Source organism: Lissotriton vulgaris, chromosome 7 (assembly GCF_964263255.1).
Source record: "Lissotriton vulgaris chromosome 7, aLisVul1.2, whole genome shotgun sequence".
NCBI lineage: Eukaryota > Metazoa > Chordata > Amphibia > Caudata > Salamandridae > Lissotriton > Lissotriton vulgaris.
The window spans coordinates 1,334,079,267-1,334,094,078 of NC_141695.1; the positions used below are offsets into that span (position 1 = coordinate 1,334,079,267).

At 43.8% G+C, this 14,812-nt stretch overlaps 1 protein-coding gene across 1 annotated transcript in view; it reads right to left on the reverse strand.

Moving 5' to 3' along the window:
• The window catches only part of LOC147703637 (zinc-binding protein A33-like), a 54,499-nt gene extending 40,016 nt beyond the window's left edge, over positions 1–14,483 (reverse strand). The window contains exon 1 of the mRNA XM_086931976.1: positions 13,908–14,483. Coding sequence (XP_086788102.1) covers positions 13,908–14,285 — 378 coding nt within the window. The 5' untranslated portion in view covers positions 14,286–14,483. The remainder of the gene's footprint in view (positions 1–13,907) is intronic.
• Positions 14,484–14,812: the final 329 nt, after the last annotated feature.

Here is a 14,812-nt window from a genome sequence, read left to right on the forward strand (position 1 = left end):
GTTCCCTAGTATTGTTTTCGTTCATGTATCTGGAGCAGTGGCTGTATTTGTGTCTCTGTAGCTGAATAGGGGTACTGCAGCTGATGTGCAGGGCCCGGGAGACATCACTTACAACGCAACTTTTACAACGACATACCATTACAACGGAACTTTTACAACGCAAAAACTTTTACAACGCATGTATTTACAACGCATGTTTTTACAACGCAGGTACCTTTACAACGCATACCATTACAACGTAAGTATTGGTAAGTATATAATTATATTTTAAATGTTATATGTTTGGGGTAAAGGGGTATTTTTAGGGTTCAGGGTCAGTTTGGGGTTTTTGGGTAAAGGGGTATTTTTAGGGTTCATGGTCAGTTTTTAGTTTTTGGGTAAAGGGATATTTTTGGTGTTCAGGGTCAGTTTTTAGTTTTTGGGTAAAGGGGTATTTGTGGGGTTCAGGGTCAGTTTTTAGTTTTTGGGTAAAGGGGTATTTGTGGGGTTCAGGGTCAGTTTTTAGTTTTTGGGTAAAGGGGTATTTTTGGGGTTCAGGGTCAGTTTTTAGTTTTTGGGTAAAGGGGTATTTTTGGGGTTCAGGGTCAGTTTTTAGTTTTTGGGTAAAGGGGTATTTTTGGGGTTCAGGGTCAGTTTTTAGTTTTTGGGTAAAGGGGTATTTGTGGGGTTCAGTGTCAGTTTTTAGTTTTTGGGTAAAGGGGTATTTTTGGGGTTCAGGGTCAGTTTTTAGTTTTTGGGTAAAGGGGTATTTTTGGGGTTCAGGGTCCGTTTTTAGTTTTTGGGTAAAGGGGTATTTTTGGTGTTCAGGGTCAGTTTTTAGTTTTTGGGTAAAGGGGTATTTTTGGAGTTCAGGGTCAGTTTTTAGTTTTTGGGTAAAGGGGTATTTTTGGGGTTCAGTGTCAGTTTTTAGTTTTTGGGTAAAGGGGTATTTTTGGGGTTCAGGGTCAGTTTTGGGTTTTTGGGGTACAGGGGTACAGGGTAAAAATAAATTTAAATTAAATTTAAATTAAATTAATTAAATGAAATTAAATTAAATTAAATTACATTAAATTATATTTTTAACAATTAATTTACGATTATAAAATAATATATATTTACCAATACTTACGTTGTAATGGTATGCGTTGTAAAGGTACCTGCGTTGTAAAAACATGCGTTGTAAATACATGCGTTGTAAAAGTTTTTGCGTTGTAAAAAATGCGATGTAAAAGCATGCGTTGTAATAACATGCGTTGTATCATCATATATCCGCAGGGCCCCTTTGTGCTGAAGCTCCTCCCTACCTAATTGACACCTCTTATACACAAGTTAACATTAGGGGGTATAGAAATGAGAGTGAAAGGGTTAAATGTGGCTGGGAACCAAAATGAGGGCGTAATGGCCAGAGGTGCCGACTTTGGGAAACCAGGCTCGAGCATTGGCGTTGGATCAACATAGTGTGATTCTGGACAATACACTTAATCTCCCGGTGCTGCCTACCAAAAATGAATGTGTCCTTGTGCAACGTAACGGGTGCTCATGTAAAGCGCTATAATTCGTGCTATATAAAACTGCACAAAACAAAAATGAAAAAGCACACGAGTCGTGTACCTCAAAACCCCAACCAAAGGAATTTAGAGAAGAGAGAAAGAGCGGCTTATGTGACACGGGGACAGAAGGTCAGCGCTGCCGGCTCTCTCCTTCCCCGTGGCCTGATAAGGTTTTCAGAAGCGGTGTCCTTGCAATGGTGGCAGAATGGAGGCTCCGGTGCCTAGTTCATTCTAATCCTGTATCCCTTGGAGCCATCTTCGGATTGCAAGGTATGCGAGACAGTGGGCAGCAATGCGGTGGGATGGCCAGCGCTTTAGTGACGCGGCTTTGATTGGAGGTTTCAGCACCGTGTCCGCAAACAATCTATGAACAGATGCTCATGTAAAGTGCTATATTTCGTGCTATATCAAACTGCAAAACTTACAAATAAACAAGCAACACAAAGGAGGCGGGGGTATAAAGTTACAGAACACAGATTGGGCGGTTGGAGAGAAGGTAAACAAACGATGCGAGCTCTGTGCTGGGGGAGCGCGAGGGCCATTTTTAATGACGGCGTAATGGCCAGAGCTGCCAACTTTGGGAAACCAAGCTCGAGCATCGGCATTGGATCAACATAGTGTGATTCTGGGCAATTCACTTAATCTCCCTGTGCTGCCTACCAAAAATGAATGTGTCCTTGTGCAACGTAACGGGTGCTCATGTAAAGAGCTATAATTTGTGCTATATAAAACTGTGCAAAATAAAAACGTTGCAGGCAAAGACAATCAATGATTAAAAACATGGGAATAGATCGACATGGGGGAAGAAAGGTTTTTGAAGAAAGAGAGCGCTGTGCTAAATCATGTGGTGAGGCACCCGGCATAACCTGCAGCAGCGGGTGTAGTGAGAATTCAAGGACTTTGGAGGCTGCAACAAGGGAAAGGCAATGGAGCCCATAAACATGAAACAGTGTGCAGTGGTAGGAGCTGTTGCGGACGGGATGAACACAATTGGAACAAGCTCTTGGCATTGCATGGCAGAGGGGGGGGGAGTGTCTTTCTTTGATGTCTGATGGGGGGGAGCGGATTCCTTTGAAGTCTGAAGTCTGATGCCGAGGCTCAGACAAAGGGTGTGTGATGTGACTGGCGATGTGCACGTGCCTGGCTCACATGAACTGTACCTAATCCGCAGTTTGGGTAGACTTTTGAAAGCCTTACTATAATCTCGCAAAAAAAGCATTGCTAAAGCAATGCTGTAGGCTCGACCTAAAAATGGAAACTCATATGATAATTTAACATTTTTCTGGGTCTATAATTTAAAACTGGCTTCTGATAACTCACATCAGAATACCTAGGAGCCTGGTTACAAAAGCAATACTTGCTCCTGCCTTTAAAGTTTCATGTCTTCTGTTAGCATATGGCTGGGTTGTTGTTTTTTTGATCTTCCTTAAAAGACCTGGCATATTGCCATACCTACTAACTTGAACACAAATCTCACCCTGTGTGGAGGGGGAGGGGCCTTGTAGCCACGTGCTGGGAAGTAGCTACGAGGTACTTTTGCCCCCACCCTGCACCCAAGCCCCCTTCCCCAAAAACAACATAAAAAGCTTGATGAGGTTGGTGCCATGTCTTGGGGTGTTGTCATACCCCTTAATAAACATTGGCAGCTCAAAGACTCGGAAAACGATCCTGAAATCCACTACTTACAGGGGTTTCCAGCACGTTTTCCCTGCCACTGTGTGATATCGGCTCCTCGCCGGGGGATGGGAGTCGATAGCGTGTGTCACACGGTGGCACTGTGTGTGAGTTGGCAGGCCTTAGACTAGGATCCCTTCCCTTCCCCTACCTCAAAATGCAGCAGGAGAGGTGCATGCAGTGACAACCCAGGAGGGGCGGGGCCTTCAAAGGAAGCGCTGAAAAGCGCCTTGTGCAGTCTCCCAGGGGCACCTGGGCGAGGCTGGGATGGGCCATCTCTCTTGGTCTCATTCTACAGGAGCCTGAACAAGGTATTAAACTATCATTGTGACCTGCCTGTAAGTGAGTGCCTTATTCTGTTGCAGCATGGTTAAACACAAGCCTCCAGCCCACTGCTAAAATTAGTGATAACACTTTGGATGTCTATATTAGGGATGCCGTAGGTACTCTGAATAAAGAAATAGAGCGTGGAGTTACGCTTATCTGCCACTGAAGCTAATCCGTAGCTCCAGCTCCTGGTACCATGCTGCCCCTTGAAGCAAGCGTCCAGACTTTAACTGTGGTCATGGATACAACCACAGACCTTCCACAAGCTTCACCATATGTCCCCCATAAGACTGCTGACATTGGACACGACAGTAACTTAATAATTACACCCCCCTCGGACAGAGCTGCCGATAGAGCGCCCCCAGCCTTAAGGAAAACATGACAGGGGAGAAAATAGGGTCTCCCTTTACATGATTCACAACCTGTCTTGGAGGTCACTACCTGTTCTGCAAATACGAATATGCTTTCCGCTGAGGTTTTAGCCACCTTCCAAGAGAAATGTTATGATTGTTAGGGGGATGCTGCACAGCCTGCTACTAACTATTACAAAGCGCCAGGGAAAAAAATCGAAGAACTCTTGCTTAGTCTAAAGTACTCGCGTAGTGATGTTCCAGTTGCCCATCCACCTCAGTCACTGTCTGCGCCTGATCATGCACAGCTGGTCGCCTCAAATCCTTCAGTAAGTTGACGCTACCAGTGGTAACACTTTAAGTGTCATCCCTTCGTTACCACTTTCTAATTATAGTAACCATGCTTCCAAATGTAACCCTATGGTTAGTATTTCTACGCCAGTTAAGATAATTAACTGTAGATAACTCCTGCCACCTTGTCCATCCACGTCTTCGAATCAGACGACTGCACCATCATTTGACTGCCCGAGAGTAACATCATTGAGGATTATTGTGACCCAGTAACTATCAATTTATCATCAGCCTGTTGCCCCTAAATGGCAGTCTTGGTTAATGCCCGTCCTTCGACTCCGGACACTAACGATCCACCAGAACTATTAAAGAACAAAATTATACACTGACTCCACTTGAGGCATATATTTCTGCTTGCTATGGCTGACCAAATTTTGATGACTAGGCGAGTGGGGTGGATTGGCCTGCTTAGGAAAAGTCTTTAAGGGGGATTGTATCATTATCAATTTTAAACAACCTAGAGAGTAGTCTTTACCAAAGTCAATGCAAATTGCTCCATTTGCTAAGAACACTGCTCTAATTCCACTAGGCTTTTTCTATCGCCATCTACGAGGGACTGTATAGCAGCCTAGTGACAAACCCAATATTTAACAGTCGACAGGTTGGAGTTTCTCTCATATTCCCCCTATAGCCTTGTCTCATAGATTCCTGGACTTAAGCTCACCTCAAGTTAATGATTAACTATCACAGGGGGGGGGGGTTCCTTCTATCCCCTCTTCATGTCAGGGGGGAGACGTGGACAATCTATTTCACCTAATTGTAGAACCTTCTTAATCTAATGCATTAGGTATATCTGAAACAGAGGTTTGTGCCACAGATATTACTGACCAGACAACTGTAAATGTTATTGCGCATAGAGGTGGCCCTGCTGAGTTTCTCTCTGTAGTCCTCCATTTGCATATTACCCAATTGGGTCATGAAGGCGTATAGACATTTGTCACCTGGAATGTGTGTGGGCTACAGACCTAGCTGGATATTCCAGAATGGCTTTGCATTACCTTTGATATTACTTGCATACAAGAAACCTGGTAGGTGGACCAATTCAGGTTGAAGGCTTCACTTATCTTTTCTTGGGTGCTGAACCGTCCACAGCCGGGCATGCGAAAAAGGGGCTATACATTTTAATTCCTAATAAATTACCTGTTACTGTTAACAAGTTTTCAGTAGTTACACCCCACTTCCAACTTTTGTGGCAGTCAATGAAGGGTGACTTCGACCTAGTGGCAGTCAGTTTCTACAACAATGTATTTGACACCTCCCGTAACACAGTGAGCCATGCCCTGGATGAGGGATTGGAAGCCTTTCAGCGCCCTATTCTTTCCAACTTCATTCTGTTATGGGCAGGTGATTTTTATACTCTGGCATTCCCCCTCTCAGCGAAGGAGATATGTGTTTTTTCCAGTCCCAAGGGGGTTGGCCTCTCACATTTCCCCCATCACGATTATGGACATGCAATGAACTCATTCATTTCTAAATATCAGCTCCTCCTGCTAGATTGTAAACAACAAGATGTTGGGAACTTAACCCCCTCGTATATTGTTAGAAATGTTCATAGTATTATTGATCATGTCTTGATCTCCACCTCTGCTTGTCGCCTGGATCGTACCTCCAGTACTATTCCTACAGCTATGAGTGATCACAATCCAGTATTACCCTTTTTCTTTAGGGCTAATAATACCATAAACACTGTACGCATAGTTAATATCACCCCAGTTAGACCGAATGGTGTGCGTATTAAATGGGCAGGATTAGATCCCATCGGAGTACTATACCAAGTAGTAAATGGGAATACAGGAGAGTTTGATTACTGTCTTGAAGCGGATCCTGGAATGTTGTTGTTTTTTCTTTCCACCAGATCACTTGCACAATAAATTCCTTCCTCACATGACCCCGGGGACCCACCAAAATTATCATTCATGTACCCATGCCTCCCAGCTCTTCAAATTGCCCGTGCAACGTTCCCCATGGATTATACAGTCATGAAGCTTCAGCATAAAACGTATATGCAGGTATTAGAGGCTAAGAAGGTGTTACAGGAAGAGGCCTGGTCTAAACTGACCCCAAGCTGCTAAAACAAATGACATTACGTTCTTTTAGGACACAGTAAATGCCCCTTTTTTTAAAAATGATCTTATCCCAGGGCTTCACTTCTTTATTTATAATTTATTTATAAAGTTTTAGATTCTTGTGAAGCACGAGTCACACCCTTTTCTGCCATTTTCTCTAATCAGGGCGATAGTAGTCCAATTATGGATAAGGGGGAACTAAGTAGTAATCCCTCTCCTTAAATATTCGTCTTGAGGAGGTCCTCCTTGCCCTACACAAAGTGCAGGTGGGGAAGGCCACCAGGCCCTGATGTGGTTCCTGTTTATGCATTTAAAGCCGTCAAGGATGTAATATATTAACACAGGTATTTAATGCAGCAGCGGAGTGTGTAATTCCCCTATACTGGGCGGTCTCAATATTTTTACCCATTTTTTAAAAGGGTGATAAATCAGACCGCAAATGCTACTGCCTGATTTCCCTCCTAGACTCATCAGTAAAACTGATCAGTACATTTCTACTATTGAGACTAGAGGAATGGGCACATAGTAACTATTTCATCAGAGGTACAGTTTGGCATTAGAAAGTGTCTGGGAACAGTCGAGCAGTGTGTGAACCTAAAGCTACTGATCGGAAAGTATACTAGGGCTAAACCAGGTTCCCTTTATTTTCGCTTTGCAGATTTAAGCAGTGTGTTCGACTTGGTCGACCAATCCATCCTCTGGTCAACTCTGATTTACCTTGGTACCTCCTCGGTGATCATCTGCTTCCTTACAAGCCTGTATGGGAGTTTGTCATCCACAGTTCGATACGGCACCCATGGTGAATGCTCCACCCCCTTTAGGGTTGGGAGAGGAATCAGACAGGGATGTGTATTGCCCCCCCCTTCCAATGTCACTCTTTCTTAATGGAGTATTTGGTGTTGTTCAGGCTCTGCAGGCCGATGCGCCCAGCGTCGCCAGCCGTTCCATACCTATGCTGTTATATGCAGATGATACAGTTTTAATATCTCGGACACCCATCAGCCTGCAGAAGCTAGTGAATGTCCTTAGAGCCTTCATGGAAGCCAAGAAGATGGTGATTAATAAAACCAAAACTTATACCATGGCAGTGGGGAAAAAAGCACAAAAATGTAGACCATTTTTCATTGGGGATGCACCGGTAACTAGAGTAAATTCTTTCTGTTATTTGGGTATTTTGTTCAATAACAACGGTACTTGGTCCCAGCAGGTCCTAAATGTCAGAACAAAGATGAGTAAAATTTGTCAAGCAATCTTTAGCTTTTCTCACAAACTGGCCAGTCGACCTGTAAAGAAGATGATAGTTATATACAAGGCTGGGGTAAGGGGTCCACTGCCACTTTTGGGGCAGGGTGTGGGGTTATACCCCAAGTTACCCCATTCAGGTAGAGGAAATAATTTCCTAAAACGTTTGTTAAGCCTACCTATTTCTGCTTTATCAATGATTGCGCATAAGGAGGCTGACATGCTATACCTGGAGGAGCTGATTCTATTAAAACCTTTATTATTTGTGCTCTTCATATGGTCTAAAGAGGACATGGGTTTTACTAAATCGATTATTTTAGATTCTAAAATGAATACTTGCCCACCAGACAAGAGACCTTATCTCTGTGATGGCCTGTTCAAACAATGCACTCAGCGCTTTATGTTGTTCAGTGGTTTTTGTTATAATCTTAGGAGTTACTACCTTAAGCCAATTTTTCTCGCACAGAACATCTGTAATTATAAAAATACACTGAGCGATCTGTTTGCTTTGGGAGATCCGTTTGCATGTTTTTAATGTCACTCTTTTCGATAAGGGGGGACAATTAACCTCAGGAAACGTATTGTGTGCTAGACTGAATATGGGATGAGGCATGGTTGACTTTTTAACATTAGTCTTATGTATTTGGTTTTATGCTGAATATTTATTGTATGTACTTTTATGGCTGTGTTTTAATCTGCCGAATAAAGTTTATTGAATTGAAACGAATTGTCTCTTATCTCTATAATGCGACTCCCTTAGTAAAAAAAAATATAAGAGCAAAAACTGGCTCACCATGCAATGGCTGCATAGCGGACCAGGCTGCACTTTTTTTTAAAGAAAGACCTCCAAAGTGAGGCCTAAAAAAATATATAACAAATGTCTCTGATGCACTGGAGTTTTCAGGGGGTACATTAATTTCAAAGCATGGTTATCCTAGAGAGTTTGTGAACGCCCACAAACGCAGCAGTTTGTGGCCATTCAGGCTCACTCATGTATCGCTCCTTTCCTTCCTGAAAATCGTTTTTGATTTACTCCTGGCAAAGACAATGTGCGAGTATGTTGTATGGGGGCTGTGTGTCTGCATGGTGGTTTATGATTTTCAGTATTTCGCGTGCAGCTTTTTCTCACTCCCATCAGGTGCAGATGTAGTCCCAAATTCCCAAAATACCAGGCCTTCACATTAAGGTTACTCCTGTTCAGGCATGAGCTCATCTGCACAGAAACAGGAAGTGAAACAGAGGCTCATTATCACTTTGCACCTCTTATTTATAATTTCTTGGAAATTAGGCAAGCCGGTTCCAGGAGGCAGGCACTTCATTGATCTAAATCAAAATTCATGTTTCCTCCTAGCTGCTCCACATATGAGATGGGAATAACCGTAGGCAACCTCTCCACTAACACATTATTTTTCGTGTGTCTTCCATTAGATGCAGGAACTCTAGCTGTGAAGTGATCTTGTAGTGAGGGACTTAGGGACAGATGCATCAAGCTAATTACCAGTCGCGAAGAGGCAGATTCGCAGAATCGGCCCCTTTGCGACCGGTAATTAGCCATTTGGGATGCATCAAGCCCAAACCCAATCGCAAAATAGGTAATCGCAAAATTGTGATTACCTATTTTGCAAATGCATTTAGGGAATCATAATTTGCGATTCCTTACATGCAATCCAAGAAGCATTCCGAGATTGCAACTTCTCATTAAGGAATCGCAAATTACCACTAACATCAAGTTGGTGGTAATCTGCAAGTCCTTAGAAAAATGCTAGAAATTGCATTTTTCTAAGTGCCATGTGTGTGCGCCACATGTGCACACATGCCAGTTTGTGGGGTGAATCAGGGTGGCCTTTTGGCCCCCTATCACCCTTGAAATTGCATGCACAATTTGCGATTTCCTTTTTGGAAATCGCAAATTGTGAGTGGTTTCCCATTCATTCCTATGGGCCTATTGGCCCTTCGAAATGAATGGGAAGGCATTCCCTATTAGCGAATCGCAAATTAGGAATCGCAATTTATTTAGCGATTCCTGCATGCATAAGGAATTGCGAGTTCTTAATAGCGATTCCTCAAAAATCGCTATTAAGGAATCACAAATCCTTACATTGATTGCATCAATGTAAGCAATTGCGAGTCATTAATAGCGATTCACCCTTGAAATTGGCATGTGTGCACTTGTGTCACGCAAGCATGCCCTAAGGGCATGTGTGTGCGCAACATGACACTTAAAAAAAATCAATTTTTAGCATTTTTCAAAGGAATTGCAGATTACCACCAATTTGAAGTACTCTCAGTTTTATGGTATTTATTTTTCTACCATTACCGTCTGTATTTATCCATATTTTTTTTTTTGCCCATCTTATGTATTTATCCTTATTTATTTTGTGTTTTGAGGATATATGGAGTCACAAAATTGTATATTTCTACATATATTTAAGTGATAAACATGAACTCATACTTTACTGCCTGTCGCATTTTTGCAAATTAAGCAGCCAAATATAGCAAAACACTACACCTACAGGTAAATATGAGCATTATAATACAAATATATGTTACCATACACCTGCATTTAGGGAAATCTCAACCTATTTTTAACTTCCCAAGCTGCCTATCTGCTCAGCCGTTGTCCTAGAAATCACAAAAAACAGCATGGAGAGTCACCCACAAGAAGCACAATATTCTGTATTTTTCCACTTTTAAAAATAAATGCAGGCAGGAAACACCTTCCTTTCTGTTGGTTCGTAATTAACTGTTTAAATCAGTAAACACTGAAAATGTGGAGCCTTAGTTATAAGCCACCACACTCATTCCTCCTGTTCACTAGAGGTTCTGTTGTTCTGCAGTTCCAGGTGGTCACTTTCAGGCAGGAGTCCTGACCTTCAGGTTTAAGTCTGCCGATACAGTGTACACCCCACGTGGACAGGATTACCATGTTCTCCTCTTGGTGCGATTAGCTGGTCCACATTAGGACATGCAAGTAGCATTTGGTCTTATTCAGGCTGTCCACCATCATCTGCCCCATTGTGAACTGGATCCAAAGGGCTACAGAGTCATGGCTTTGGATTCACTGCACCTCGCTAGATCTCTTCAATGGTGGCTGGTGAATACGAATTTGTTGATGGGGGTTCAACTTTGATCCTCTAGTACCTGTAGTATTGATGCCAGAATGAATGGCTGAGAAGTGCAGGTGGGTTCTTTAGGTACTCTGGAATTGTGTTCTCTGATGTAGTCAGCTGGGTCTTCTAACTGCCACGATTTGATGCTTACCTTCCAAGACACTCAGGCCTTCCTCTGTGGGGGTGGGGTGGGGCTGTGGTTATCAAACACACAACATTATGGACATGACCTAGGTGATAAGGAAGGGGGCGCTCACTCTCCTACTGGGGCCCAGGTGGTGTGATACCGAAAACCATTCTCTTTCAAAGCCTCTTGCATGCACCCTGGGATAAAAAACAAGAAGACAAACTCTCCGAGCTCCATGTCCTCCTCCTTATTAATGAGTGTGGAGACTGTCCTATTTCATAAGGTTTATCTGAAATTGAGTTCTCCAATCCAATATTTAATTTATGCATCAACTTCCTTTTAAGGTCTAACCTCACACAGCTTTAAGCTATCTGCTGCTGAAAGTCAACTGTATACAGCACCAGAACTTAGGGCGGTCTTTGGTTCAACCCATTTCTTATCAATGATTGACTTTCTTGTCAATGCTATTTACTTGCTTCCTATTCAATGGCTTTCCTTCTTCTTGTGTTTGTCATGCCCCCTACAGCATTGCTTCTTTACCATTCTTTTGGCTGGATGACTTAAATCATTCCATGCTTACATTCAGGGAAATGTTTTTCTTTTCCTTTCACCACTCCATTGGAGAGCATGCATTTTGTTGCTCTTTTACTTTTGTGCTGCTTTTCCCCTCAAAATCGCCGCCCAAGGCTCTCCTTGTTGCTCCCCCTCCCAGCAAATCCAGTGCTCCCCAACCAGCCCCTTTCTGCTTTTTTCTTTACTTTAAAAAAAAGTTACAATCTCTCTGTCAAGTACTCTGTTATTCCACCCCCTCCACTTCTGCACTGCTCGCTCTGCTCACCCTGCTCAGTGGCGTTGCCTTACTACCCCCAGGTACCCGCTCCTATTCCTCTGTTCCCCTCCACATTGCTTCTTTTTTTATTTAATTACTTATAGGTGCGCACTAAAACTGCAATTTTCTACCAGGTCGTTCCTCTTTCTTAAATGTACTTCCGTGCATACTTTTGTTTAATTTACCACTCCAAGACTGGTGTTCAGAATCTTGGAATGTTAAAGTTTGAAAAATAAAAAGCTGCTCCTGTGTCGTGGCGTATGTGTGCGTGAGTAATGACGTATGTAAGATTGAATGAGATCACGCTGCAGATTCGTTTTTGAGATTGGGATGTAGTTTCGCATTAGGAAACAAGCATTTTGTTTATTTTTTGCTAATGCGGAACAGCATCATCAAAAGGCACTGGTGAAGCCAGAAGTTTGGGTAATGCAACTGAAAAGCAAGACATATTGGCTTTGTTGTTGTCCATTAGTTGGTGAATTTGAGATGATGCACGCAGTATAAACAAGCGACAAGCATAATTGTGCACATTTTATACGTTTGACTAAATATGTGTACTTTTGAATTTTAGTCTGAGTGCGCTTGCATTGGCAACTTAGCCCACCCCCACAATGATACCCCGGTGCACTGTGTCATATATGTGTATAAATACCAAAAATAAAAATTCTTTTAAAAAAATTACTTGTGTACTTCCAATCCAAAGCGGAAAGGTTCAGTCATGAGCCCCTCGTTGAGACCACCTTTGATGTTGTCTATTAGATGTTGTGACAATGGAGAAGCGGTGCAAACCGGGCCCATGTGGAAAGGGCTCTCGGGCTCTGCGTCTACGCCAGCATGCAGGGAATGGAAAAATAGAAGTGCAGGTACTCTGTAACAGAGTACATGCTTGTTTCTGAGAAGTGTCGGTACTCTCCAATTAAAAGTATTATGTCTCTCTTAAGAAGTGCAGGTACTTTCCTTCCCAAAATAAAAAAAAGTGCCGGTACTTGGACAGTATCGGTCCATTGAAAGCACTGAGAAGTCCCATTTGCTAGTGGAAAACACCGGCGTACCAAGAGGCGAAGATGCACTTACATCACCACTTGGCAGGAAACCGCAGCATGTCAAAAGACAGCTCAATCCAGGTTTAGAGAGTTTGGCTGTTTCCGCATGCTTCGAGTTGACGCTCTGTTGACTGGGGAGCATAGACAGCTCTAATAAAACGCTCTTGCAGAATCACTGCATCTGGAAATCACATTCAGTTTGCTACATTGCGCTAAAATAAAGGAAACATAGATCACAACTGTTTATGGTACGTGTTACCAGAGTCATGCTTGGCAGGGTCCTGGCACCGCAGTAAACATGAGCTCTGCATGAGTGGGAGGAATGCAGGGCTGCTGGGCGTTTGCTTTCCTGGGGCTGAGTCAATACATTCTTCCACCTGCTGCCCACGGGATGGGACTCGCAGTCTCGGCACCTGACACATGTTTTATGTGGCGGGGGTGTGTTATCTTCTCACGCCCAGAGCTTTCGAAACCACGTCAGACCTGCAAGCTATGTTGTGCCCTCATAGGAAAAGTCAGACCCGCTTGCTTTCGCCCCAGAGTAACATGTTTTCTTGTGTGGGAGCTTAAACACCCACCAAAGATATTGTACTGTATTCGGGTGTATGTAGGGCACTATCCCTGGCATGGAAAGGACGTAACGAAACACTCTATATAGTGCAGTACAACCAAAGTCAGTATGTTTCGAGGCAAAATATCAGGACGCGACAATATACGAGGTTATAATTCACAATCAGTTCTTAAACATTCAATGAATCTGATGTTTAGTTATAGCGCCTGGTGGTGTTAGGGGGTTCTGCGGACTAATAAAATGAGGGAAGGAGCACGGTATGGCGAGGAGATGAACAGCATGAGGTGGCTTAGTTTGACATGTGTAGAATATGGTAAAAAGGCACAGTTTGACATTGGAAATAAACTGTGAGCAATGTATCGTAATATATTTAAAATTGCACAACATAACACTAGGCAGCATAACGTAAGACATCGTATTAAATCAAAGTATATAAAATACTGTCACGAAGGATACCCCGGTATGCCACAGCTAGACTTATAATTCAACCCAGAGAATTACAAAGTTATAGTACAGCAGGGCGAAATGTATGTATTCATTTATTTTATGCGTTTTTATATAGCGCGGACTTTACCCGAAGGTGTCAGAGCGCTTCACAATAAATAGCAGCATACCACACTATAAACGTACACAGCTTAGTGCAACGACGCTTTAGGGGAGTGCTGAAGCGCTATATTAATGTACGTACCTTGTAGAGCGCGGCGGCCTGCGGCAGCGGCAGGAGGCTGTGACCGCAGTGCTCCGGGGTGGAGGCGGCATGCCCGGACACCACGGCCTCGTCCTCTTCGCAGAAGAGCAGCTGCCTGCCCGCCGCGTCGGCCGCCTCCTTCTCGCGGTGCGTGTCGGCCAGGCGGCCCAGCGTGCGGACAGGCGTGTACTTCCTTCCGGGGTGCTCGCGCTTGCACATGGGGCACGTGCAGACGTCCACGCTGGCCCAGTAGCGGTCGATGCATTCGCGGCAGAAGGCGTGCGAGCACTCCAGCACCACGGGCTCGCGGAAGAGCTCGTGGCAGATGGGGCAGCTCAGCTCCTGGGCGATGTCCTCGGCGGGCAGCATGCTGGACATGGTTCCCCCTTGCCGTGCGAGTCTCTATGCCACGCGCTCCTCGACACTTGTGAGCCTGCACTGAGCAGGGCAGGCTCCGAGCAGCTCCCGTGCGCCCGCGTTTCCTCGTTCCACGAGAGCCTACTCCTTGCACCACGTGACCAAATTCATTCATAATCTGGCTCGCGCATACCTGCGCTGCGAGCACCTGCGGCTCCCCACGCCCTCACACAGGACTGCATTGTGCGGGCGGAGGGCAGGGGCCCTCGTTCATGGGGAGGGGCAAGAAATAATCCCCAGACTTTGACTCAGAGAAAGACTCAAAGGGGAAGAAGAGAAACATCTGGAAAAAGCGACAAAGGGAGGAATCATGGATGAACAAGCATTTACAATGCAATGGTTTTGCCTTTGGAAAAGTTTGAGCTATTGGCATTGTAAATGACAACATTTTTATTTATGTGTTGGTTTTGAAAATAGATAAATAAATGGCATTGTCATGTACAATGCCAATAGCTTAATCTCTTGTAAATGCGATACCTATTGCATTT